Source organism: Falco cherrug, chromosome 4 (genome assembly GCF_023634085.1).
Source record: "Falco cherrug isolate bFalChe1 chromosome 4, bFalChe1.pri, whole genome shotgun sequence".
Taxonomy (NCBI): Eukaryota; Metazoa; Chordata; class Aves; order Falconiformes; family Falconidae; genus Falco; species Falco cherrug.
In genome coordinates, this window is record NC_073700.1 from 83670612 (window position 1) to 83696830 (window position 26219).

General features: G+C 38.4%; 1 protein-coding gene and 1 long non-coding RNA gene across 2 annotated transcripts in view; one reads left to right on the forward strand and one right to left on the reverse strand.

Moving 5' to 3' along the window:
- Window positions 1–8622, reverse strand: part of LOC114017509 (uncharacterized) — a 45547-nt gene extending 36925 nt beyond the window's left edge. Inside the window, exon 1 of the long non-coding RNA XR_008731646.1 lies at window positions 8120–8622. This is a non-coding gene — a long non-coding RNA (uncharacterized LOC114017509). The remainder of the gene's footprint in view (window positions 1–8119) is intronic.
- HDAC9 (histone deacetylase 9) overlaps window positions 1–26219 on the forward strand; it is a 485060-nt gene that overhangs the window by 323298 nt on the left and 135543 nt on the right. Inside the window, exons 14-16 of the mRNA XM_055706591.1 lie at window positions 11934–12111; window positions 17536–17669; window positions 25366–25486. Coding sequence (XP_055562566.1) covers window positions 11934–12111; window positions 17536–17669; window positions 25366–25486 — 433 coding nt within the window. The remainder of the gene's footprint in view (window positions 1–11933; window positions 12112–17535; window positions 17670–25365; window positions 25487–26219) is intronic.

The following is a 26219-nucleotide window of genomic DNA, read 5'->3' on the forward strand; positions in this document are numbered from 1 at the left end:
GTTTGCAGGCCACCCCAACAATGGTGGCACAGAGGCAGGGTGCCAGCTATTGGGAGTGCTTCTACACTCCCTGGCTTGGAGTGCTTTTGGTACAGCTTTTGGGGCTCATGGTGGCCCTGAGGGTTGGCTGTGGCACCATGTTACACTATGTACCATGTTATGGGATCACATTTCCTCCTGGTTTCTCTGAGTAGGTTTAAACACTGGATATTTTCAACAAGACTGAGGACACCAATGACCCCAAAGACACAACAGCTGAGACACAAAGGCCCCTTCACCACAATGGCTCTGTGTGGGACATAGGGATGATCAGGCTTCCTTTACTCACTCTGTCTGTCCAGAGCTCTTTTGCATCCAGCTTAAAGCTGTGTAGTGGGGATACTTTCATTTGCCTGGGCAGTGCCTAAAAGCTGTGATATTTTATGGTGTTCGTTGCTCTAACTTCTTTCTCCTTCCCTTTTCAAAATGCAATACAAACCAAAACAACTTCTGACTGTACCTCTGCTACTATGTGTTGCAATAAGAAACACTGAAAGCCACAGTGCATCATGACTTCATAATTAAAAGTCAGAAGTGGAGAATGTTATTGATGCAACACAATTGCTATTTATCCAATGGTTAAAGGAAGGATTTGAAATCAGGATTTCTAATCCCTGTTCACTTTGAATTCATAATTTCTCCACACAAAAATACTCTCTATGTAGCAGATGAATTACAGAATATTTTCATTATACCCTTTGATAGGATGGCATAATACAAGGGATGTATATGCATCATATACATAGAAATTATTACATAGGAAGAAAGAAGACATTCCTAGCAAAAATAAAACAAAAAAATCAGTAAGTGCAATAGTATATGTAAATACACATATATTCAAAAACAAACAAACAAAAAACCAAACACCAAATACAAAAACCAAACCAAAATCCAAACCATCCCTGGTAACATTACATTATATATTTATCAGAAGACAAAAAGGAAATGTAAGAAAGTATGCCCATGAAATATTTTAAAAGTTAATAATCCATTGTCAGACAATAAGCAAGAACAGCCTTGTTTTCAGCACGCTAGGAGCTATACTTCTGCAACGTAGTGCTTGGAAATTTTTTCTCCTATAAGATTTCATTTGTCACAGGCCCCAAATCCAGAGCATTTGGGGACAGCTATAATGTTATCTTGAGGGAACACAGGGCTAACATAATTAGGAATAAAGAGGTAAGAAGCAAGGGGAATTGCCTGCATAACTTCACTTTGTAAAATCCTCCCATGGAAGGTGGCAGGTAGGAAATCTGCATAGTAACAAACTTGTCACAAGACAAGGCCAACTAAATACAACCATTAAAATTAGCATTTTGCTTTGACTGTTCTCAGGATTCCCTCTCTCCCTGCTCCCAGGTTTCACTAGAAGTAAAGTTGTGCCTATTGATGGTGCAATATTTTCCAGTATGTATGTTTTCCAAGTGTTGTATGGCTGCAAGAAGTCTCACTCTCTTTTCTTTGTGGGCATTGCTTTAAGAAGCAGCTACTGAGGTGCCAAACTTTCCTCTCAGATACCCCAGTGAAAACCAAGAAAAAATTTCTTGGTTCCCCTCGTCTACCTAGACTTAGATCTATGTAAATAATCCAGTCTGGCCCCAGAACAGAGCTACTTATAAATTATAACTTGTTATTGGAGGAGGTTACCTTTTCCACTGACTGTCAGGTCCTTTCTTTTGAGAATTACTGAAGCCCTCTGCTCCTTGACTGTACCCACACAACTCTCGGGATGTAAGATTTGTGCTTTGCAGCTGGCTTATCTGCCCCTTCCTGACTGCTTGCGGTCTTTCTGCCCAGCCACCAACTCCAAGACAATCTCCACCATGTGAGCTTCCTCTCAAGGTGTCATCAGGCTACACTGAAGGAGGTGTTATAGGGACTGCGCTGCCAATGAAGCTGATGTCCAGGGCTGCCTTCCCCAATATACAAATTGAGACATCACTATCTCAGACGGCCTTTAAAACAAAGAGATAGTGATTCCAAATGTTAAGCAGCAATCCTCCAAGAATAATTTCTAAAGCAGAAAGTTGGGTTTGTTTTATGTTTAGGCAGATCTGAAAAATGCAATTAATATACCCAAGACTGTTGTGTTTTCATTTGTTTCAGGAAGGACATGGATCGTAGTAGGGAGTACCAGAGCCCATAAGAGGAATATAGACTAGGGTTTGGTCTCTATTTTTGTGTCCTTTGATCTCTTAAATATTCAGGTTTCTTTTCCTGTAAGTCACTCCTATATACTTCAGAAAGATTTCTTCTAGACAGAGAAACATATCAGGTTAGCTAACACAGTGATAAGATCCTTATGTAGCATGATCAAATCAATGAACCACCTTCCAGAAATGCTACACTTGGACAAGTTATCTTATTGCCCCCACTTCTCCATAGGTAGTATTCCTTTTCCTTTTCTTTCTGTTTCCTTGTTTTTCTTTTCCTTTCTGTTTCCATTTCTTGTAATTGTAATATCTTGTAATATTTGATATTTCTGAAGATGCAAATACATAGAAAACTTCACTTTTGTTGGAAAAAGAATAAAGGCAAGAAAGGACTGAAAGACAGTTAAACATAGAAGAAAAATACCTTTCAACTTTTAAAAACAGGCAAAATATTGAGAGCATTATACTAAAGAAGAGAGAGAGTGATAAGGGAAGGGATTGGAGCTTATGATATTCAGTTGTTTGGATTTTGCAATACTGCTTCCTCTTCTCCCTTTTAGTCCCACCCAGTCTTCCAGAACTCTCCTTGTGACAGAACTCTAGCCCAATTTTTTTTTTTACTTTTTTTTTTTTTTTTTTTGGGGGGGGGGGGGGGGGCAGTTTTGAAGAACACTTCCTTTCTGTGAAACACTTCCTTACCATGAAATATAGCAAGTATTATGGCCTCTTATGAACTATACTTTGCATTTGGAGGGCCAAGATTTGCTCAAGGAATGAGAAACTGGAGAATTTATTTTGCAGTCTGTGTTATATAATTAGTGCTATGCTAGAACATGCTATTCTCCACATTTCTTTTTAACCCTCTAGCTGTTCCTAAATCAGCAGACATAAGCTTCCCTCCCTCACCTGCTTTTCAATCTGCCCATTCTGGTAGTTCTACTTGTTAAAAGCAGCAAAACCTATGCTGAGAGGCATATAGTAGGAAAGTCCCTAGTTTCAAGAAATATTTAAAAGTAATCTTTACATGTTCAGTTAAATTTTGTTCAAATTACAAGTAATCTCATTTTATACAAAATAAAATGAAAAAAAGTACAATAAGCTGTACTTGTTTGTTGCAGAAATATATTTATCCTAGAAATATACAGAGCATTCTGCAAATACACAGAATATTTCATAGGTATATAGAACAGACCTGAAAAGATTTATTTTGTGATAATTTCTTTTTTTCCATCCACAGCATCCTTCCTATATCCAGAGCCTACATTTTTTATTCTCAAATTATATCACCATTTAACTATATATTACTATTTCTCTCTGTATTAAGGTCAATGAAGAGCTGAGCACCACAGAAAGAAAAATATTTTTAAATACTTTGTGATATTTGCAAATGTGTGTGTACACATACATATTTTTTTAAGAAACTGTATAACTCTTACTAAAAATATGTTGGAGAAAGGATGTCTGCTGGCATTTTAAGTACACTAAAGTAAGGTGTGAGATTTGGTAACACATCTCTGAAATCTTCAGAGAGGCAGAAGTCCTCCAGCAAAGGTCTGGTATCAATCAGGTTACAACTCTGCTGTCACACAGGCAGCAACATAAATGAATGGTTTGTGTGGAAGAGCTCTGGTGTGGGCAATGGCAGTACACCACACTTGCTGGAGTTTATGCGTTATATACAGTCATCTACAGGGGTGATCTACAGAGAGATAACAGAGTTGGTGAAACACCTTGGTTATGGCTCTTATATTTGCTGACCATTGGTTCATTGATGCTCCCTGTTCTGGCCTCACGTACCTCCATACAAAAGAGAAGGTGTCCATAGAGGGCTTCCATACACCCTCCTGATTTTATGCTTAGACACCAATGTGTTACTGTGCACGGACCTATATATATTGAAGAGCAGGGTTCCCCAAGGTCTCCTCTTTATATATCACACCCAAGTAGTTTCCATCAGTTCTATAATAAATCCTGAACCCAGTAGAGCTGACTATAAACCCAAAGCAGGATCTATTGAAGCATGCAGAAAACACAAATCTTCAGCTGGGATGCTGCTGAATTTAGCCTGGAGAATATTATTTTTATGCATGAAGGCCAAACTAATGACTCTTCACTTAAAAAGAAACCGTACAAGTCTGCTAAAAAAATACAGTTCCAATGAACAGCAGAAAAATAGAAGTGGTTGAAATGATCTGCATAAAGTAATACCAAACTGATTTGCCAATACTGTTGAAGAGAGTTGGGTGATATTTCCCAGAACAATGAAACAGGTGGGACGTGATTTTTCATTAATTAGTTTTGGCCAGCTATCAGTTTAATTGCATGACTGCTGGAAAGCTGCTAGGATTAGGTGATTGTAACCATTAAATGCCATTATAAAGCCTATATATTCTTCACATCAAAGTGAAAGAAGCAAATACCTGTTAATACTGAAAATTGGGGCAAGACTTGTGAACAACTGTATTTTCACATTAGTATTTTATTTCTGCACTTCTTTGTATTCTTTTTTTGGAAGCACCAAATGACTTCAGGAAAGTCTTGTGGTATTTCTAGTAAAAGTAATGAAGTAACAGGAATCCTCTGAAGAGGTGGGTTTAAAAAAAAAAAGAAACAACACAATAGATGTTCAGATGGTCCCTTTCTCCACTTCGTTGAACCCCAAATTATTCATATATTTGTATTAAATCTCCAAGAGAGTCAGAAAGTAAGGAAAAGATTCAGCTGGGAGTGCAAGCTTTTGAGGAGGTGCTGCATTTTCTTTGGGTGTGTGCTGTGCACACCGTAGAGTCAGCACTTTAGCAGAAGTGACAGAAGTCAAGTACCTGCCAACATCAGGAGTAGAGAAGGCAGGTCTCACAGGAGCAGGAACTAGGAGTGAAACCAGCAGCTCAGCTGGACTCCTGGAATTTCCTTCCACTAGTAGTGCTCTCTCCTTAAGACCCTCCTTGCTGTCACTCCCAGACACCATTTTCCATCACTCTTTTCTTCTTAATTATGCCAGGCTTCAACTTAATGACTGCCTGGGTCATATTCCTTCACAAAGATAGCTGAAAACTTTTCAGCCCACGTGGCCATCTTGATTCCTCACCTACATTGGGCCAGGATGATTCATGTTTAGATGCTCAGATTTTTGGAAACTCTCCATCCAAGGAAGGTAATTTTTTATTATCTCTCCCTTTGAAAGTGCAGGTCAGCAACCCACCCACCTCCCTCTGCAACAGTAGGGGTAAAAGGTAGGGTCCTGACCCTCCTGTTATCTCCTACAACCAGAGGCAAGGGGTGTGACCCCAGCCCTGACTTGCACATTTGGTCTTGCAAGCCAAGGCAGGGAACGCATCCTCTCCTACAGGGCTTGATGAAGGAGCACACTCATGGCACCCCATTAATAGTCTTTGCCCTTCCCCTATTCCTTGGCCAACTAGACAAAAACGTTGTCATTTTAATAACATGTTTTGCCATCCAAAGGTGCTCCTGCCCTAGAAGGGAAGGGTGACGGGAGAGGGGCAGAAACCTCTGTAGCAACAGTTTTGCTGCTGCAGAAACAGAGGGGGAAAAGCTGGATGAGGGTGATGACCATGACCTGGGCAGCCACCGTAGTAATGCCACCCCAAGTACTAAGCTCTGCCTTGACAGCAGCTGGAATAAACCTTTCCAAAGTGCTCCAGAAGGCAAGTGGAGGGCAGAGGGCATGGGGTCATTTTGCTGTGAACAGCAGTTTGCTGCCCAAGGCAAGTCTTCTCTGCCTAGGACTCTATGTAGTTCATCCCATTGCTCTGTTGGCTGTACCCAACATTCAGCTGATAAGGCTTCATTTCTGTTTACTCATGTTCTAGTCAACACTGTGTTCCTTGTATTACAGCAGGAAAATAAAACCAAAGTCTATAAACATCTTTATAATATGTGACCTAATACATCCAGGTGACTCAAGGCTAGCTGCTTCGTTTCTTCCTATGCTTTTACTTGCTTTAAATACTTTTTTACCTAGTCAATGTATGTGTCTGTATCCATACTTGCTATTTATTTACTTTTCATAAAAACATTGATTCTGAATTTGTAACTGACTATTTCAGATGGTGATGCTGATTTTTCCTGAAAGTGATGGCCATGGAAGTTTGTGGCTTTACATGTGGTTTTGTCAAAAACAGTACCACTAGGGTTTCTTGGTCACATGTTTTCTCCAAGTGACAGAGCAGTTTAAAAGATCTCTCAACATATTTGCTTTCAGGGATCTCTCAGACTAATTTCTATTTGAGGTTGTACAGATTGACAGAGATAAGCCATTCCTGCACTTTCACATTTGTTCACACAAGTACTTTCAGAAAAACTCATGACTGTTTTTTACTGAGTTCCTGAGGGCAACTAGTTATAGTTTTGTTTGAGGCCAGTAGGCAGAACAGTAGTTCACAAAACTCCTGGGTCAGAAGTGCTACAACTTCTGCTTACCTACAGCTCTTTTTTCCCCAATACTCCTTGTTTAGGAAGTCATTGTTATCCAGGTTTTTCTGCCCCTGTCACTTCTAGGGATAACTAAGATCAATCCTATTAATATTTTCCATGAGGTCCATGATTTCCAAAGCACTGTTAACTAGCTACATCTGAACTGTATGAGAGGTTTCTGGGTGCCTAGAATTTCTGACCGACTCATACTTTGGATGATGTTGCCTTGGTTTGGGCCAAGGCTGCCATCATGGGGACCTTAAAGTAGGACTTAGTATGTTTGCTGCAAGCAAAATCCTTTTTGCTGGATGCAGCTGCTGGCCTGGACATCCCTTGGATGCATTCAGCTACAACTGCACTGGGAAGGTAGGAAGTCAAGGAATGTGGTAGGGAAGACAAGTCGTAAGACCTGAAGTTACCCTTCTCCCATGTTGCTACAGGGGTCTGGAAAAGGCAAAGGAGTAGGGCCTACAGCAGGAACCATGGGGTAGAAACAAGGCAGCAGAGCAAGCATCAGAAATACCCTTCAGATGGAGGGGCTGGAGAAAGTACTTGTTAAGCAGCAGGTCTTCCGCTGGGCAGCTTTTGTTTTCATCCCTACTTAGGGCAAAACTTCCTCCAGCACACATGTATTTTTCCTCCTCAGTAATAACTGGGCAGTTCAGTAATTTTCAGAAAACAATGTGGAAATTATAGGAAAAAATTAACTAGAAAATAGACCACCAAAAAATGCTTTGAGAGGAAAAAAACCTTGTAAGGTTAGTAGTATTGAAAGTCTTTGGGGGAGGGAAAAGGAGGGGAAGAAGGGGAATACGTGAATGATTTTAATAGTTAATAACATTAGTACACATTTCATACTTCAGGAGAATGCAGTAGAGGCACAACAGCAGAGGGCTGTAAACCTGATCACAAATATATGACAGACTACAAGCAGTAATCTTGCTATTAGGAGTAGCAAAGTTTTAATTTCTTAAGAGAAAAAGAATTTGTACCACAATGAATAAAAAGCCAAAGCATAAACCCTAGAGAGGTGTGTGTATGCCCATGCGCACTTAGGATTACAGTACAGACCTATGAATCTTGGGATTTATTTAGCCATAACTAAACTAAATATAAACATATCACAACTAAATTAAAAAGCAGACTGCTGAGAGGCAAAAAAAGGTTTTGAGTGAACCCCTCATATTTTCTCTACACAAAACATAACAGCTTGAAGGACCATTCATTCATAGACAACTCACCTGTGCTTTTTCATCCAGCACAGACCATCTAACTGTCCAACTGAATAATACACTTGTGAGTCACCAGTTCTCACAGTCAGAGAAATAAGAAAGTAGCTCTCATTAAAATCCTCAAATATACAAAACATCGAGCACCAGAATGTACAAATCATACATCTACATGAAAGTAGTATTCACACCAACCCAAATCAATTCCAGCTCCTCCTAAACAAATCTTACAGCAATACTAAAAAGAGAACAAATATTTACCTTTTGTGCCTCCAAAAGGGTCATCTTTTCTTTAGATACTGATTCTAAAAACCTTCTTCAAAATAATTACTGAGGGCCTGAGCTGGTTCCTGGGGAAGACAATGAATGGTCTTCCACTCACTCAGGCAGAGGCCCTAATTGCCTGCCTCTACTAATGAACTAATCTCAGGCACCTGGAACTAGCAGGCTCCACGCTGGGCAGGCAGGGCTCGGGTTACCTAAGAAATGCTCCAAATATATTCACACAAATCACTAACCCTGCAGATGTGCAAATACTGCTTTTGCCGTATTGCTGGAAAGATAGACATGTGTTTGCAGTGCTGTAGCACATAAAACTTGAAGATGAATTCATTGCATTGCTTTAATCCCTTCCAGAGACCAGGTGGGTATTTGGGGAACCAGATAAGCGTGTTGATTATCCACATTACTCATTGCATTAATCCACTTGTTTGTGTGACACAGAGTATCTCAAATGCTCACAGCATAAATATGTAGGTGCAGGGAAAAAATCTATGTATTTCATGAGTGCCTGTTGACTGTAAAACGAAACCTAATCAGGAAGTTAGCCTAAAACTTTGTCTAAAACCTTACCAAGTCCAAACTTTGCTGATACCTTTTTAAAATTACATTTAAAGAATCTGGAAGTCACCAGAACAAGCCTCAGTGTAACCTTGTGAGACAAACTACTGCACTTTTAACAAATTTTAAAAGTTTTTCCCAGGCAAACCGTTCTCTCTGATCTCAGAAATTAAAACAGGTGTTGAGCAGTTTTCTATTCAACCATCCACAAATTTCTTCTCCTTCCCTGGACTGATTATGCTGATACCCAGAATGTCACATGTTTATGTGTCTGGTTTCATTTGAGGAGGGAAGAAAGTAATAAACAAAACACAGTTGAGCAGGAAAATACAGGAGAGCAAGAACAGCCTCTCTTCTTGGGCCTTTGACAAATTGCTGAAATATATAGCTGTCTGGCTCTTGGGTGATGTTCACACAGGTTGATTAGCATTAAAAAAAATTACCTTGTTTTGTTCATATGCCTGAAAAGTAGTGTTATTTCTATTGCTTACACAGACACAAACATGTAATGTTTTTATAAGCAAAGGTAGGAACATCTTCCTGAATTATCTGTTTTGTAGTGCTCCAGACTTTGCTTTTTGTCTTCTTCAAGACATCGTAAAAAAAACAAAAACAAAAACAACAAAACCCACTTGACTTTTTCAGATCAGAGATCTGGACAGATTAGATTTTAGATATTGATTGAATGGCAAACTGAAAAAGACTGTGCAGGTATTGCACAAGTGAAATTCAGGTCTGAAAGTAAAAAAGCAATTCTGAAGGCTCAGACCTCAGTCTACCAGCACTGAGAAAAGTCCAAATAGAAACATGTGTGCACAGTATGAATGCCCTTTCACTGATATATGTATTTCCAAGATTCCCTTAAGAGGTATATTTAAATAATATTGTTTAATGCAGACTACGAGAATACACTGCTGCACTCTGACTAGTTTGAAAAACATTCTTGTCTTTTGTACTCAAAACTATCAGAAAAGTGAACTCAACTAATGAATTATCATCAGTATGGACACTAAAAGATAGTATCAAAAATCCCCTTGATCGAAGAATTACACAAATACCAGCTATTTAATTAATGCAATGAATACAGCCTGCAAGGTTGAGGAGAGCAGCAAAAATATCAACTATTTTCTGATTTCATGTATGGCAGTAAAGCTCTGTGTGAAGAAGAGCTCCTACAGGCACAAGTTTGGCTTCTTCCAAGCTGCTCAGCTCTCATACTGTGGAAGAGTAGGCAGGAGATGGTGAATACCCTAGTGTAAGACAGACAGTGCTGCTGTCATCACTTGACCCTAGGATGCAAGGCGTAATTATGCTACAGACAGCAAAATATTTCCTGTGCCTCATTTATTGAGCGCTAGGCCAGCATTGAGGAAAGTGAATGTTGAATCCTCACAAAGGAATTTATCTGCTTCTGTTCTCCATAAGGAAAATACTTGACACAGTAGCACCCATGCATTCTTCACTTCTCTTCAATCACACACACTCCCAGGAAAGGTTACAAAAGATGTGTATGCCTAGGAGCATAAAAAATACCTCCTCTCAAAATCTACCACAATTACAATAATTAAACTAAATAAAAAAAGGCACTTAGGCATTTCAGGGAAGAATGTCTGAATGTTATGTTCATAACGAAAGGGGATACACACATCTCTTCAGATACCTCAAGGTATTTCCAAGAACATCCTGTAATCATACATTAAAAAAGCAATAGGAGAAGTCAGAGACTGTATTTAAAGAAAGGGGAATGCTTCAATCACACTAAACCAAGACACTTCTTGTAAAACTTATTTTTGCTTACTCGTATTTTCTCGATTTATTTAGTCACTTATGACAAGGTCCCAGGTGATTTAGCCTTCCCATGACCTTATGTCTTTTCACTGAAGTGGTGACCTTATATATTAATGTGGGTTTTGAGGCTGCCTTTTAAAGTATTTGTTCTCATTTCAGCTGTTATTGATGAGAACTCAATTTCACAAAGGCCTCTTTTTTTTTTTTACATGCAGGGTAAACATTCTCACTTCCCTTGAGCTGTGGATTCATTTTGCAATGTGCAAGGGGCTGGGGTACTCCTAGGTACTCCCACCTGCCTTCTCGCACAGCCTGAACTTGGCTTCACCTCTCTGTGCACACAACAATCCTTCCTTAGCCAGGCCAGACCTCTGAGCTTCTGTCCCAAGCTACAGCATACAGCACTGCTAATTGTTTCTGGGTTATTTAAAAAAATACCAAAACAACCAAAATAAGCCATATATATACCATATATATTCCTGCATATATGTGTTCAAGTCCACGTAAGGATAAAGAGAGTCTGCAGTTTCAAGACAGAAGTATGAATTTCAGCTGAACTTATATTGCAAAGTGGTTTGGAAATCTCTCTCTTACAATCACTTCCTGTTGAGGTTCTAGGACTGTATGCACAAAAAAGAAAAACAGAAAGAAAAAGGCTTGCAAAGTAATCCTACCCTGTGGAGTGAGTGAATGCCAAGGTTTCTACTGACTTCAGAAAGTTTCAGTCTTTGTCACATCAGCAAAAGTCACCATCTGTTGACAAAGAAAACAGAGGAGGAAATCTCCCTTTCTTCTCTGTCCCAGTCTTTTCACACCTGCCTACCTTTCCTGAAGTGTTTGGCACTGCCTATAGTCAGCAGCAGTTATGACAAAAAAAAAAAAGATGGCCCCTAAGTGGGATCTCATGTAAAATTCCTGAATTTCTAAATGATTTGTGAAAACCTATGTGCAAATTGTTCCTGTTTTCCAGGGATTTCTGGGAACTGAGTACTCGAGAAATTTGACACACAGCTGGTCTGTGAATTTGCTACTGAGTAGTAAAGACACTGCTTTTAACGTTCAGTGCTGTAGGAATATTTTGTTTATATTTGCGTAGGGTCATAAAATGTATATTCTATCATATTATGCATTCAATATATTAGAAAAACTGTTGTCTTTTATAAGTCTTTGCATGTGAATCCATCTTTTCCTTTGTCAGGGAGAACTGACAGGTTGCCTGCCATCACCTACTCTCCAGCAAAGTCAGCAGCTCACACTGTCAGTGTGAAAACATCTGTTGAATGGATTTATTGACTAGGTCTTAGGTGTGAGTTGTTGGGGTTGTTTTTTTCCACACTGTTTATTACAGCCCTGACCTAATGAACTTAATTTGTTGACATGTTTCCCTCAGTGTCTTACTTGATCCCGTCTCACATTTCTTTCTACTGTGCTGTTTTCTTGGAAACAGGAGTTCCTGGCCCATCAGCATGTCCACCAGTTGCAAATCTACCAGGCTCAGATGGCTACAGTTGGCATGGCGGGATTAGATAAACATCGACCAGTGTCTAGGACCCCGTCTTCCCCCGATGATTCCACATTACCTCACCCAGACATGGACCAGCCTGGTCAGCACATCTACACGACTGGTAGGATTCTCTAAAGACTGCTTTTAATAGGCAGGGCAAATGCGTTTGTTCATGTAGGATCAACAGACTTAAATACCTCAAATACCTCCTGCAGCAATGCATTCAGTTTTAGCCTTACTGTTCCTTGGTTTTATGACACTGTACTGGCATCAAGTCAAGCAGTGCAGCTGATAAATCACAAGGTTAATATTCACACAGTCATAAATTATTATCATTGACTGGCTCTGGCAATATAGCAACAGGTGCATTTTTTGGTGCCTTTAAGTTATTATAGCTCTTTCTTTCATTTCCCTATCCTCTGGTTCTTTTCTCCATGTTCTTGTTGCCTGTTTTGTAAAGAGACCGCCAATAAGTTGAAGAAAGACCACCACCAAGCAGGAAAGCTGTAATATATTTCTCAACGTCTTCATTTGACAAGTCAGTTTATGCTATAGCATTGCTTCTCCTACAGAAAGAGCAAAGCCGTAGCCATGACTAGAAGGTGATGCTGGCTTCAACCTTGGTGTCTTCAAGCAGTTGTGTGGAGTCTACAGAGGAAGGTTTTATGGTCAGGCCATGGACAGTCAAGTCACTCAGGGACCACCTCCTACTGGTATGGCCTGGGCTGTCCAAAGCAGAATGATTGGAACCCTCAAAATCCTCAGTGAAAGGAAGAAAAAGGACTACAGAAACCCCATTTCTTATTATGGGTAATCCAACCTTGCCAGAGGGTCCATGTTTTTAAAAGCCTGAGTCTCAATATAACATTACATCATTGTTAGAAGTGAAGATTCACTTACTCTATGCACCAGAAGGGAGAAATGTATACCTGGAGATACTGTTTATTCAGGTTTCTGCCAGAAGTATTAATTCCTTCACATCAGTTGGCAGACCTTGCCATGCCCTGAAAGCTTATAGCTCTTCAGGCCATGACCATGGATTGATATAGGATGCAGTCCTTAATTGACACCGTATTCGACTGTGCAAGACAGCGTGCTCTCCCATCTTTCCAATTAGAATGTGAATTTGAAAGCAAAAATTTAGTATTTTAAAGAAAAAAAAAACTGCAAGAGATCATCTTTTAAAGCACTTGAAGTGGGTAAATGGATGCAAGATTATGTTTGAAAATGAAAGACATGATTTCTTCTTCTGTAAAAACACTGTCAATTTAGGAATTCCACTTGTTGGGTAACAAACGTTCAGACTGTACAGAAAGAAACATGCTAATTCACTTTCCACGAATTTCTGCAAAAAAACAAGCTGTGTATACACAGGATTATTAAACCACGCCACTATTTTTCTAGTTGTGGTTCATAGAGTCCCCAAAACATTATAAACTCATCCTAAAAGATTCACAGAGCACATCAAAAGTTAGCTCACTGTGTGTAGGCTTCAATGTCATGTTCAAAAATCTGCAGTTCCACCAGGAAAGTTGACTAGAGTTACAAATGTAAAGGCTGCTGTTTCAGTCTGATTGCTAAGGCTTATAGTGTCCTAGCATTTACTCATAGGTTAGTGGAAAGAAAGAATCCTGGACCTAGTTTTTGTTTATTCTTATACAGCCTTTCAAAAATCTTTTGGGATGAAAGCCCTGAGCACCCTGGTTTGATCATAATACTGACATGTTCTGAGCAGAGGGTTGGACTACAGACCTCTGGTGGTCCCTGCCAGCCTAAGTTATCTGGTGATTCTATGATTTGCTCCTTTAAAAAAACACAAGATGCAACCAGCCATTGCCCACAGCAGTTAAAACACTACCATTTTTAACAGCATGGAAGGAAGGAATGGGTGGGTGGAAAGGGAGAAAATTCTAGTACAGCATGAAGTGAGATAAAATTCAGACTTTAGAAATTAATGTAAAAACACCTCGCTGCCTTGAATTATTTCTTACTGGGTCCCGTCCCCCCCCCCCCCCCCCCCCTTTTAAAGACATTATATTCTTGGAAGAGAAAAAAAGTGGAAGGAAAATTGTGACAGAATATTACATGGGGATCAAAATGAGCCTATATTTTTGTGGGTCAAAAGAGAAAATATTCTTAACTAAATATCTGAAGAGAATCACAATGCTGATGGCTGTGAGAGTGCTATGCAATATATACACAGTATATGACAAGATAATGAGTTAAGGATGGAAAAAATATAAAGGCTACTTGATGTTCATTTAGGTGGCTTACAAAACATTTGACACTACTGAGTTCAGGTTTTTCTTCTGAATAATTTATTAGATATTCTTCCCTTGGGTTTTCCTACTGGTACTATTGTTCAGGGCATTTCCACTTCTTCAAAGCATGCTGTTAGCAAACAATTTTTAGGTCTTTTGCTCTCCCCTCTGTTTAAAATATTATTAAAAGAAGCTGGCCCAAATAATGTATTTTGGAAAAGAATGAGTGTTAGGGAGTCCCCACCAGGAAGACCCTGTTTTTTCTGACTTAATGCAAATTCAGGTTCTTTTGTCCTGTGTCCTCTGTCATTATATGGTTCAATGGTGCCACCATTCCAGACTGTCATCAGGGCCACATTCTGACCTCAGTAATATTGGTGTAAATCCAGAATAAATCCACCAGTCTCAGTGGAGCTGCTCAGATTTACGCAAGGAATCTGAGAGCAGAATCTGGCTGTAGGCATTTGTTCTGGAGAGACAGAATAACCATCTTTTATTAATATTTCACAGCAGTCTGCAATTGAAAACAGTTGTCTCCCTCTCTCTCTCTTTTTGTGGGGGTGGGGAGATTATTGGCTGAATCCTCTTAGGGAAATCCTACAGGCTATTTTTAGCAGTAAGCTCTACTGCTGCATTGTGGTATTGTACCAAGCACATGTGCTGTATGAGCAGCAGCCACACATCTGAACTTGCACATCCTAAATCAATTTAGATGCTTGCAATAAATGAAAACATATATTTCAGTCTTCTCTTAAGTCAATTAATCCTGTTAGAAATAAATTTTACAATGAGTGGTGTGAATATCAGTATTTAAAAGTTTGGAGCAGATGCTTCTGTCATGCCATACTGACCTGACCCAATTAAACTGATTTTTTTTATTCAGACAAAATAATTCACGTACAATAAAATTAAATTTTTAGTTATATTCTATTTTGGGAAAAATGCTAACATACTAAGAAAGGGATGTTTGTATCTATGTCAACCACAGGAGGCATTTTGATTACTCAGTTTCAGCATTTCACTTCAAAACCACTGTTTAGTTGCAATCCTGTTAAAGGTCTTCAGAAAGTGTCATTATTACATAACACCTTGATTATGCATAATAATAGCATAGTTGTACACAAACATTTTATATATATATATATATATATATATTTATATTAACTTCAGCTCGGAACAGCAAACTAAGCCTCTAGGAAGCACTGGTAATTAGATTGAAAGATTCATTGGAAGAGTGGCAGGCAGGAGACACTTTCAGCTAATTTTTTTAACATTTAACAAGTGTTTCCATTTCAATCCATTGGATATAACTGCCTACTTTGCCTAAATACTTCTGGAAAGCTCTGATGCATGTATATTTAGCATCTAAACACTTTCTCTTTTGAGCAGGTGGTGGGAGGAAAAGTTTTCTTATCTAATAGTATAATGAACACTGGCAAACTGTACAATCTGGGTATGCAACAGACTATAGAATTTAAAACTTTGTATGCCAAGAAAAGTAAAGCAAGCTATGTGTGCATGAAGTTATTTGTGTGCATACTTCTATTTCAAATAACTTCTAAGATGTGATGATACAGCAACAAAGCTTATAAACAGTACAATGAAAATAACTGCAGAAAAAGGAAATTATTAACTGCTTTGGCAATGCCAGCAGAGATTTTAAGCTGCATTAGTTTATTAGCTCCAGATTTTCACCGATCCTTTTATTTTTCTTTAAAAGAAAACAAACCAAGAAACTAAATACAAGAAATGTATTGCTAATGAACTATTTCGTTTGTTAGATAATCATTTAGCATAAACTTAGTCATGCTGCACATAGGCATTATGTTTGTGTTCTCCTTAAGCTAAACGTAATAGTATTATCATTTTGGCTTAAATAGCAAGAACCCAAAGGATCAGTACTAAAGTGAATGAGCTAAGAAATATGGCAGCATAAACATCTCTAGAGCAGTGTAATTTCTGGCTGCCTTCTAACTAAATTATCTCAGAACCTTCTCAGCATCATCCACAATGTATATAGACTTTCATTCATTAGAGTTTTTAAACACTTTATATCCATTCAAGAACCTTGCTAAATAAGGGTGTATTGAGCATGTTGTTGAATCTGGACTTTAATTTTGTATCTTCTTCAGTGACTGACTATTCAGTAGCAGCCTAACACAATCTTCCCAGAACTCTGTTGGCATCCCCAGTAGTGGTGGCATATAAGAAAGAGGTTTTGAATGCCAAGTTTTGCAGCTTGGAGAAATTGGTAATTTGAGTCCCTTTCAACTGTAAGAGGAAGAAAAATGCAAATGTTTCCTAAATGAAAATGGTTCACAGGGGTAAGGAAAATATTTTTTGTTCCAGATGCTTCTGAGGGAAATGCAAACAGCAAGCAAATAAACAAAATAATTTTTCAGTGTTTCAGACTTGGTTTGAAAGCCTTAAAAATTGAGTTTAGCTTGAGCCTGCTCTCTAACATCTCTCTTTTACTCACCATACACAGATAGAACAATGTGATATTGATAGCTCTTCTGTATAAAGCTATTCTGTCCTTAAATAAATGAGTGTAGAAAATTCAAAAGTAACCTTGCATTGCAGTCTAACAACAGAATTTGGTCTTGAGTAGTGAGTGGAACTTTTCTTTTTAATGAAAAAAGACTCTAGATGACACTGCAGCAACTCTCTGAAACTTTAATCTGATATGCTTTGAGATCTGGAATTAATATAGTATTATTTAAGCAGTGCAAGTACTATTTCAAAATGTATTTTTAAAAAGGTTTTTCTGAATGATTTTCCATACACTGCTACAAATATATTTTTTATTATATTTAAATATATAAATATATAGATATATTTATATATAAATTTATTTATAATAATATATTTATATATTATTATTATAAATATATACATTTTTCTTGTTATATACAGGTTAACAGCTTTAATTGGCCTTATCCACCAGAGAAAGAGAAAACAAGTGATTCACTAAGAGGTCTGATTTTTTTCTAGCCATAAAAGCTTTAACAAGATACCACCAATTTCCTTTCTTCTTTACAGTTAATTGTATTTTTTAGTATAATTTCTTCAGAATTCATTTTTGCCTTATCAACATCACAAGATGTACATTGTAGGTCAAAATTCAAAGTCTTCCAGAGGAAAGGGAAATTAAGATCCAGAATTTTCATCTTGCTCTAACTCTCAAATAAAATCCAGTTTTGTTATAGCATGCATGACACAAAACAGTATAACTTGCATTTGTTTCACTTACTGTTTCTTATTGTGCTGTCTTTGTGCTGAAGGTGTTGTGTATGACAGTCTGATGCTGAAGCACCAGTGTATGTGTGGCAACTATGCTAATCACCCAGAACATGCTGGAAGGATCCAAAGCATCTGGTCAAGGCTACAAGAAACTGGGCTGCTAAACAAGTGCGAGGTAATAAAAACTGAAGACGAGATACTTGACTTGTTAAAGTAAATGGCAAATTTATTAAATCCTAAATCTGTCTTACTTCTGTAATGAGAGTAATTTGTCTTAGGAATTATTTGTACTTAACTGACAATATTAACATGCGTTTTAGGAAAGCACACGTCCTAATCAGAGAAAAAGAATTTAAACAATGAAAGTCATTTATCTGCATGCACCATAATAACAAATCCAGACATGACTGTGTTCCTCACCTTGATATAGGAAGGTAGACAAGCAGTAGTCAAATGGCTAGTACAGTCCTTTCAATAGCACAGTTCTTAACTTTTTCACGCAGCTCAGGATTTTACTTTTGTAGTAACATAGGATGCTGCTTTTTTTTTTTTAGATGCAGTTTGTATAACTCCATAAGCACATTGCATCTTGTCTTATTTCAGATTCTAAAGTCTATTTTCATAGTGTTTTCATTTGCCTCGTGTACAATGGGTACCATGTCAAAACCTGAGACATTCAAGTCAATCTTCTAGATAATATCAGAGCAAATGTGGAACTTTCTTCTGCTTTGATTTCCCTCACAAAATTGCATATTAAAACATCATGCTTAAATCAGATACGAGCTCTGAGGTTCATGCTTGGGTTACTGGAAAACAGCTTTTTCTTCCCATTCACTACTTCCCATAAGTTGTGCAGCACTGTCAACTTCTGCAGAAGCCTGTGGCAATTGAAGGTGTTTACTGCATTTCAGCACAAGTTAACAAAGTTCAACACAAAATTGCTTATGTTTTGCAGGATCTCAAAACTGCCAGGGCTCTTATGCTCAGTTTTCTTATTTTTCTTTATTTTACTTAGGTTTTTACAAAGCCAAAGGAATTGGTACAATAGGTCCCTTTGCTAAGCTATTAGTCACTGTCCACAAAGATTTTCTGCAGGTAGCCCAGCATACTGGGCAGTGAGGTATTGCAAGCACTATAAAGGGATTTGTTGTATACACTCGTCTAACTAGATGGCAGCACTCTAACAGGCTAATTTTTTTTTAGCTTGGATAATTCATTCAATCTTCAAGAAGACTTTCTTTCAGCAAGGCTCTTAAGCCCACATATCACAAGTGGTTTCACTGGTGGGATCACATAGTTAATGAGTAAGTCACACAGCCTAGTGCTTCACTCAAATAAGGCCTAGTTACCTTCTTGACTCAGGACTTGTGTTATAAAGAAAAGACAAAAAGAGAGAAAATAAGTAAAATGCAATGTGCTGCTGTGTATTGCTTTCTTCAGTAATAAACAGGTATTGCTGAATCCACAGTAAATCATGTGGATCTGCAAAAGATGTAAATAGGAAAAGTGATATAGGTTAGTCTGAGGTGCATGCAGTCCAATAGTTTCCTGGAAGATTTAAAGTTCCCTCTTACAATTCTACAATTTCAAAAACAGAAATATAGTCTACTAACTCTTTACAAAAGCCAGTGAGTGGGCAGAGAGGGCAGAAGTCACTTCGTGTCGAACTGCATTCCGTTAAATTTGAGTCCCATTGTGTGCTTTGAAATGAGGCTGGAATGTGAAACAAGCTGTCAAAATGTGAACTCTAATGACAGAACTTTAAGGAACCTCAGTGTGAAGTTGGTGCATAGATCTGGTGTTTATCTTGATCCTTTTATGTAGCTAAAGACAGGATTATATTTTATATGCAGTCTGTCCTTTGCTTCACTGAATTCTCTAGCACTTGCTTGACATCAAATGCATCCTTAAATCTGCTCACTTTTCAAAATAAGGAAAGCTGTGGTGATTCACTTAATTAGTGCTCTGATTCTTTAGAAAAGTTATTCAGCTGAATTTATGACTTGTGTCACTAAAGGAGCAGTTATTGCATTATTCAAGAAAAATAGGCCACGATTCAGCTGCATTCTGGAATATATCACACTGAGGATGTGGAGTCAAACCACCACAGGCAATCGCACTGTCTCTTTTACTAGCTTCTGAATGCCCTCGCATGGACATTAGTATTTCTTAATATAATTTCTCAATATAATTTCCCGAGGTTTCTGTCAGGAAGAGTGGGGAGATCACTGGTCACGTTTTGCCACATGCACTGCCTCATGCACCATATCTGAAAGGCTGCTTAGGGAACAGCAACCTGCAATAGCTGCTTAGGAAATCTTCCGCCGTAACTGTGAACCTTCTTTTTTTCTCTGTTACTGAAACAGTCCCACAAGAGGGCTGCAGTCCCACTCTTTGTCTGATGAGGAGTTTCAGGATCAAAGCTAGTTCAGTCAGAGGTAGCTCAGATCTTGTTACCTTGCAATGTGTATATCCTTAGCCACAGGCTTGTGCCAGGGGGCCCTCCCTGTTTTCTTAATCTAACAAGAAACCCTTATGAAAATGAACAATTTATATCTATACAATCTTTGTTATCTATAGCAGGGAGCAAAATGTGGTTCCTAAATCATGTGGTATGGATTAACCCCTCACACAGCTCAGATCTCTGGCCCTGGAAAGGGGGCTGGCCAAGTGCACAGAGAACCGTCGTCTCTAACAGGGCATGGGATGATGGAAGTCATACGTGTCAGGCTGACACCATGCTTGCTGCAGTTAATAGATTAATCTATGCAGGTTAATCTAAACTTAATGTATTACCTATATATATTGCTAATATTGTCCCCATACATAACGTTTTTAAAATACAACTTGGTAAAATCATAACAAGGTTCGACTGGGGTACTCAAAGCTGTATCTTCAAAATAAAATGTGCCTGAGACTGTTCTCCACCACTGCGGCCAACTGGCATGGAAAGGCCCATGTTCATACTACCAGGAATGCTCCCTGGCCCATGCCAGTGACCAAACCATGTCTGGGAGTTGTTTAGGAGAGTGCTAGTTGCTGCTCAGCCAAAACAGTGTGAAGGACCACTTTAGCAATTTAACAGTACAGAGGATTGCGTTCCTCTGCCTGGGAATGTTTCCTGGCACAGCTTAATTTACTGCTGCAGACACAGCCAAAAGAACTTGCTTCTCTGGACTGTATTTTGTCTTTCTAGCCATAGATATTTGAGCTCTAGAGTTATTCAAACAGCTTAGAGGATTTTTGCTAAATTGAGAAACTAGTTATAGCTTTCAGAATTTTTTTTAATCACACCACTCTCCCAAATAGATAGATTACTTCCCCCATCAGCTTTCCCAAGACAAAGGAGAAACACATTCAGGCCATGGTGAGCCGTGTAGAGCTGGATTTGAGAGACCAGTTCCTGGCTGAGTCCAAGTCAAGAGAGTGGAGTAATTTCCCCTAGTAATGGACTTGTTTATAGTCCTGGTATATATGTATTGGAAAAATAAAATTCAGACACAATATTTTTGCATTAGTTTAAAAGTTATGTGTATGTTTACTGAAATACCTACTCTGTGTTCATTAAAGGCTAACAGATGTGGAACAGACCATTATCAAATGCAGCACCAGAACAGGGCAACTAAAAGATGCAAAGATTGGCATAAAAACATCCCTTATCTATTTTTGCAATTTTCTCTTGGTAAAGAGCAATGCATAGCTGCCCCACCTTTGGGACAAAAAAGGGACTGAGTTATGTTTTGGTAGTGGCGTCTGCTTTCTACTTGTTCTAGGGAGAGGAATTATTTCCATAACTCCACTGGGGCCATAATTTATGCACACATGACTGACATCAGGCTACATTGATCAGCACAGTTTTAGAAAAGAAAAGAATGTCAACACAGTTCCACTTTGTGCCCCCAACTCTACTTCCTGCAGGGACTGCAGTCCAGCAACATTTTTCTTTTTAGCCTGGAATTTGATCTGAATTTTGGTAGTTTTCTGGATTAGGGAGACATCTTATACCTCCTACTATCCACATCTCATAGACCAAAGGGAAGAAAAGGAAAGAATTTAGAAATATATAAACCTTTGGGTCTGCCAAATCGCATAGACTAGAATATATGAAAAGATTCCATCCTCAGTTCACAACTAAAGAAGAAATAATACAGGAGAAGTTAGTCGTTAAGAGCAAAAATCTTTGTAGTGTTGAACATATCCAAGTTAGGCACTGGAGGACCAAAACACATGGAAAGAGTAAACACATCTCTGAGTGGGTGCATGCACGTCAGAGATATACTTGCATTTCCCACAGAATGGAGAGAGAGCAAGCGGTGTGGGTGTACTGACTGGCAAAAGATCCATGTTATCTCTGTGTGTTTAAAAAAACAAGCGAGAATTTAACAACTATGAGAAATCCCCAAAAGTGGGAAAAACTCTGAAGACCTTATTTACAAACTAGGTAGCCAAAGGGAATTTCAGAGACACATCTCCATACCAATAGCTGCAGTAAAGGCAGTGCACACTTTACACTAAGGACCCCAGTGAGAAATATTCCTTAAGCTATGTCATCAATTCCTATTGTATAGCAGAGAGAAACAGGGAGTTTCACCTTTGTCTTTTTGAATCTCTGACTGTGTAAGAGTTTAGTCTGCTGAAAGTCTAAGCAAAATCTTCAGGTTATTAGAGGTTATCTGTGTGAAACTTTAATGGCCTATTTTAAACAGAAGACCAGACTAGACAGTCCTCTTCGACCTTAAATTCTGTGAAAGGTGAAAGCCTTTTCCCATTGTGGGGAGAGGAGCTTACCAGTTCTAGACCGATTTTTTGAAGCACTCAGGTGTAGCATTTTGCTCTCCTGAGATGTAGAAATGTCTCTGTTGATAAGGGAACTGCATATGTCAGACCAGAAAACCAACACACAGATTGTCATGCACATCAGAGAAGGATGACTTGCCTTCTAATAAGGATGTAATAGATGGATGAACATAGTATTCAAATCTCCCTGAATGAAATAAATACTGTTCATAAGTTCTCCTATGCTATTTCTCCTTTTTCATTGTCTTTATGCCAATTTTACGCTTTCTACTATATTTTAGGCCTTTGATACTACTATGCTCGATGAAAATTAAGAAAGACACTTTAAAATAAAAAAAGATGTGGATAAAAGTGTAAAGTTATACAAATGCATATGTTATGTCGTCTGATAACTAATGCCAGTGAGAGCCAGAAACTGTCGCTTTGCATAACTGAAGTTGCATGATTCCAGATTCTGGCAACAAGTTTATGACATATGCTTTTTGTAAATCTGCTAAATCCTGGCATCATTGTGTAATTTTTTCCTCTGCGTAGAGCCTTAGATAATTTGAATTTTAATGTTATTGAAAATGGCTTGACAGGCAGAGATACTGCAAGGGTGGGATGAAAGGAACAGTAAATGAGGAGATAGGAAGGCAGAAACAGCACAGACGTGTGCACTGTTTACCTTCCTTTTCCGCCTGCCACTTACCGTGTAAATCTGCTTGCCAATGCTCAAGGTTAGAACTGGAGAAGCCATGGAGAATGAGCAGCTCTGGGCTGTGCCTGCCCTGGCAGCTCAGCTGTTGGATGCACTCCAAGGACCTCACTGCTGGGAACAGCCTGGCTTGGGGTGCCCTGTTCAGTGCTACTTGATTTCTGCACCAAACCTGTTTCTGCACAACCTGTTTCTTCTCTAGAGAATCTGGCTGGCAATATTGGGTAGTAGGCAAAATCTTTTGCAGAGGCCACTTCGTGACCAGATATCTCAGAGATCGCTGTGGTAAGAATAATGGCTAGCTGTTGGTCTTTCAATAGTTAAAGGGATATGGCATTTAATAGCACTTTAAAAAAAGCCAGACAATTAACTCTCTTAAACAGCCATTAAAGAGTTTTTGTATAACTCGTAGAAAATATATGACCAGAGAGTGAGCATTTTACTCAAGGTTCTTTGATCTGACCTTCATAAAATACCTCTTTATTTTTCTTATACATTTGTTTTAGCTGTCCTAAGAGCCAGCCTCCCTTTCCAGTTTTGCTGTGGAGAATTGGGCATATAGATTTTAAAGCAGCTTATTAGAAGCATAGACCTTAATGAGAATGGATGAACGAATAAATGTTACCAGTCACCTCACTGGGAAAGAAAAACATTTTATCTGACCCAGAAGAACCATTACAGAGTTTACTGACTCCATGAAGTAACACAATGTGCTGATTTTGATTGTGCAACTGTGTGTTAAAAGGATGTGAATGCACTGCTACAAATTCTCATGTGGGACTGGGAGAGGCTTGAAAAAATTAGAGATGAAACAGAGTTTATTAAGTCATTTAGTTTTTGGATCATTCCCTAAAATGCTTTTTCCACTGCTGTGTCCAGTCAAGTTTTAAACACTGCAAGAAATAGGGCTTCCACCATTTCCCTGAGGGGAAGCCTGTTCCACAGTCATCTACATCTAACTCTTAGGACATTTTTCCTGATTAGTCAGAAAAAATTGCCACTGCTTAACTCAATATAAATTGTGCATGGTTCTCCTGAATGCCTCTAGGCAGCTCCTTTCTTCTGCAGTGCACATTCCCCTTAATATTTATAATATTGCTTTCTTCTCCTAGTGAAGAGGTTGGTGCTTTCTGAATGTGCATAAGTAGGTGACAGATATGATAAGAATTACAACTTAACCTCTAAGAAAAATAGAATTAAGTGGCATTTCTGTAACAGATTAATTAGTCTATTAAAAATAGGATCATCTGTTCAGTTAACTTCTGTACCGTAGAGACCCTGACAGTCAGACAGATCCACAGTCTAAGTCACGAGAGGTTTTGCCCAAGGTATTCATAAGGACCAGATCTGCAAATAAGAGTCCAAGACCTTAGAAACCAGTTGTTTTCTCTCCATGTTATACAATATCAACAGGAAAAATGATCCTGGGATTAGAACTTTGTTGGCAGTGCTGCTTGTTATGCCCAAACCTGAACAAAATCTGCTTCATGTTGTTGTGTCTGCAAAGGATGTGCAGCACAAGCACAAGCAGAGAAGTAAATATTTCTATAGCAAGCTGTAACTCCAAATACATGTAAGGAACAGATCCACTGAATAAGAAAGCGTTGCTTTTATCTTCTCTTCCTTCTTTCCTATATTACTTCCTTGTAAACTGATTAAATTTTAATGGATTTATAGAAAGACATCCCAAATTTTTTAACGCTAATTTAAGCGGGGTGAGTACAGGCTGGAGAAACGGTTAAAGAGACTAACTCTGCCTAACAAACATGTGAAGCAGCAAATGAGTCAGCATGTGTAACAGCAAAACCGATCCTGCGATACTGTACATACATTAAAAAAGTAAAAAGATATAGAAATATTTTATTAAAGCATTTAAACTTTAATTTTCTTCTCCTTCCTGGCTCTCCTCACTGTGATCATGTTCTTACTAACAGCACAAATCACAAGTACAATTAGTGATGCAAAAAAACATTAATCCTCATTCAGAACACATCTGCAGCTTACAGGTGTGAAGAAGTTATTATCCTTTAAACAAGAATTTTCCTAGCCAGATTTCTTAAGAAATATTTCACCTTTTGGTTTGTATCTCTTAATATGGTGTAGAAAAGAGACAGAATCTTTTCTTTTTCTTGTGTGTGAAACCCTGTATTAAGTTAACTCTGCTAAGACTTAAGTGAAGCATTTGTGATAAACCACACATGCATTTGTTTTTCATATAGTATTACTTCGATAAACAAATCAGTGTCACATTCCTGCATGACGCAATTTCAACCCATTATTAATCATACTAAATGTTATTTCGGACCTTTTTTTTTTTTTTTTTCTCTCCCTAAATATTGTCAGTGGAATATTGTAGGCCTCTGCTGTTTTCTTTCAGCGAATTCGAGGTCGAAAAGCCAGTCTGGAGGAAATACAGCTGGTTCACTCTGAACATCATTCACTGCTGTATGGCACCAGCCCCCTGAACAGACAGAAGCTGGACCCCAGGAAACTCCTAGGTCTGTACAGGCCTCTATTCTACTGAGAACAGCACATTCCAGCACTGTCATTAGTCATAGCTGGTGTCAGTTTAAAATACTTGGCAAGCAGTGTGACAAAAATTCATTTTTTCCAAATGCATTGCTATGTGGAAGGAGAATGTTACAATGGAAGCCAAATATAGATTAGCAAAATGCACTGGCTGGAAAGCAGCAATAGAAGTTTCTCCTTATTCTTTTAAAAGAATCATCAAAGTGTTAACCCTTTGCTGTGATTTGTTCTCCATCTGAGGTCAATGACAATTTTGAACACAGTTGGTCTTCTATCTTCTTGTGTTCTTTGATTTGAAAATGGGAGTTTAAGATACACTTGCTTGTCAGAATTGCTTGTTTGCTGTTCTCATTTGCTTTATTTCAAATATTTCAGCCACCCTGAGTACAGATAACATGCCTAAGTCTTGCTAATAAGTGAACTTTATTTTAATGCCTTCCCATTATGCAGGATATGATATCTTTCTCAGTAATAGGGAGTGAAAACACTTTAAAATATGGAACGGACCTATGGATGTACAGAATAGCAGAAAACTGACAGAATTTTCACATCAAATATCTTCATGCACAGCCAATGCTCAGTATATGCTTTTTATAATAGAAAAGTAGGGTTAAATTGAACTCTGTCATGAGTGTAGCATGAAGCAGATCTACTTGTCAGACCTGCTACAGAGAATGTGAAAGGAAAAAACATAAAAAAGTA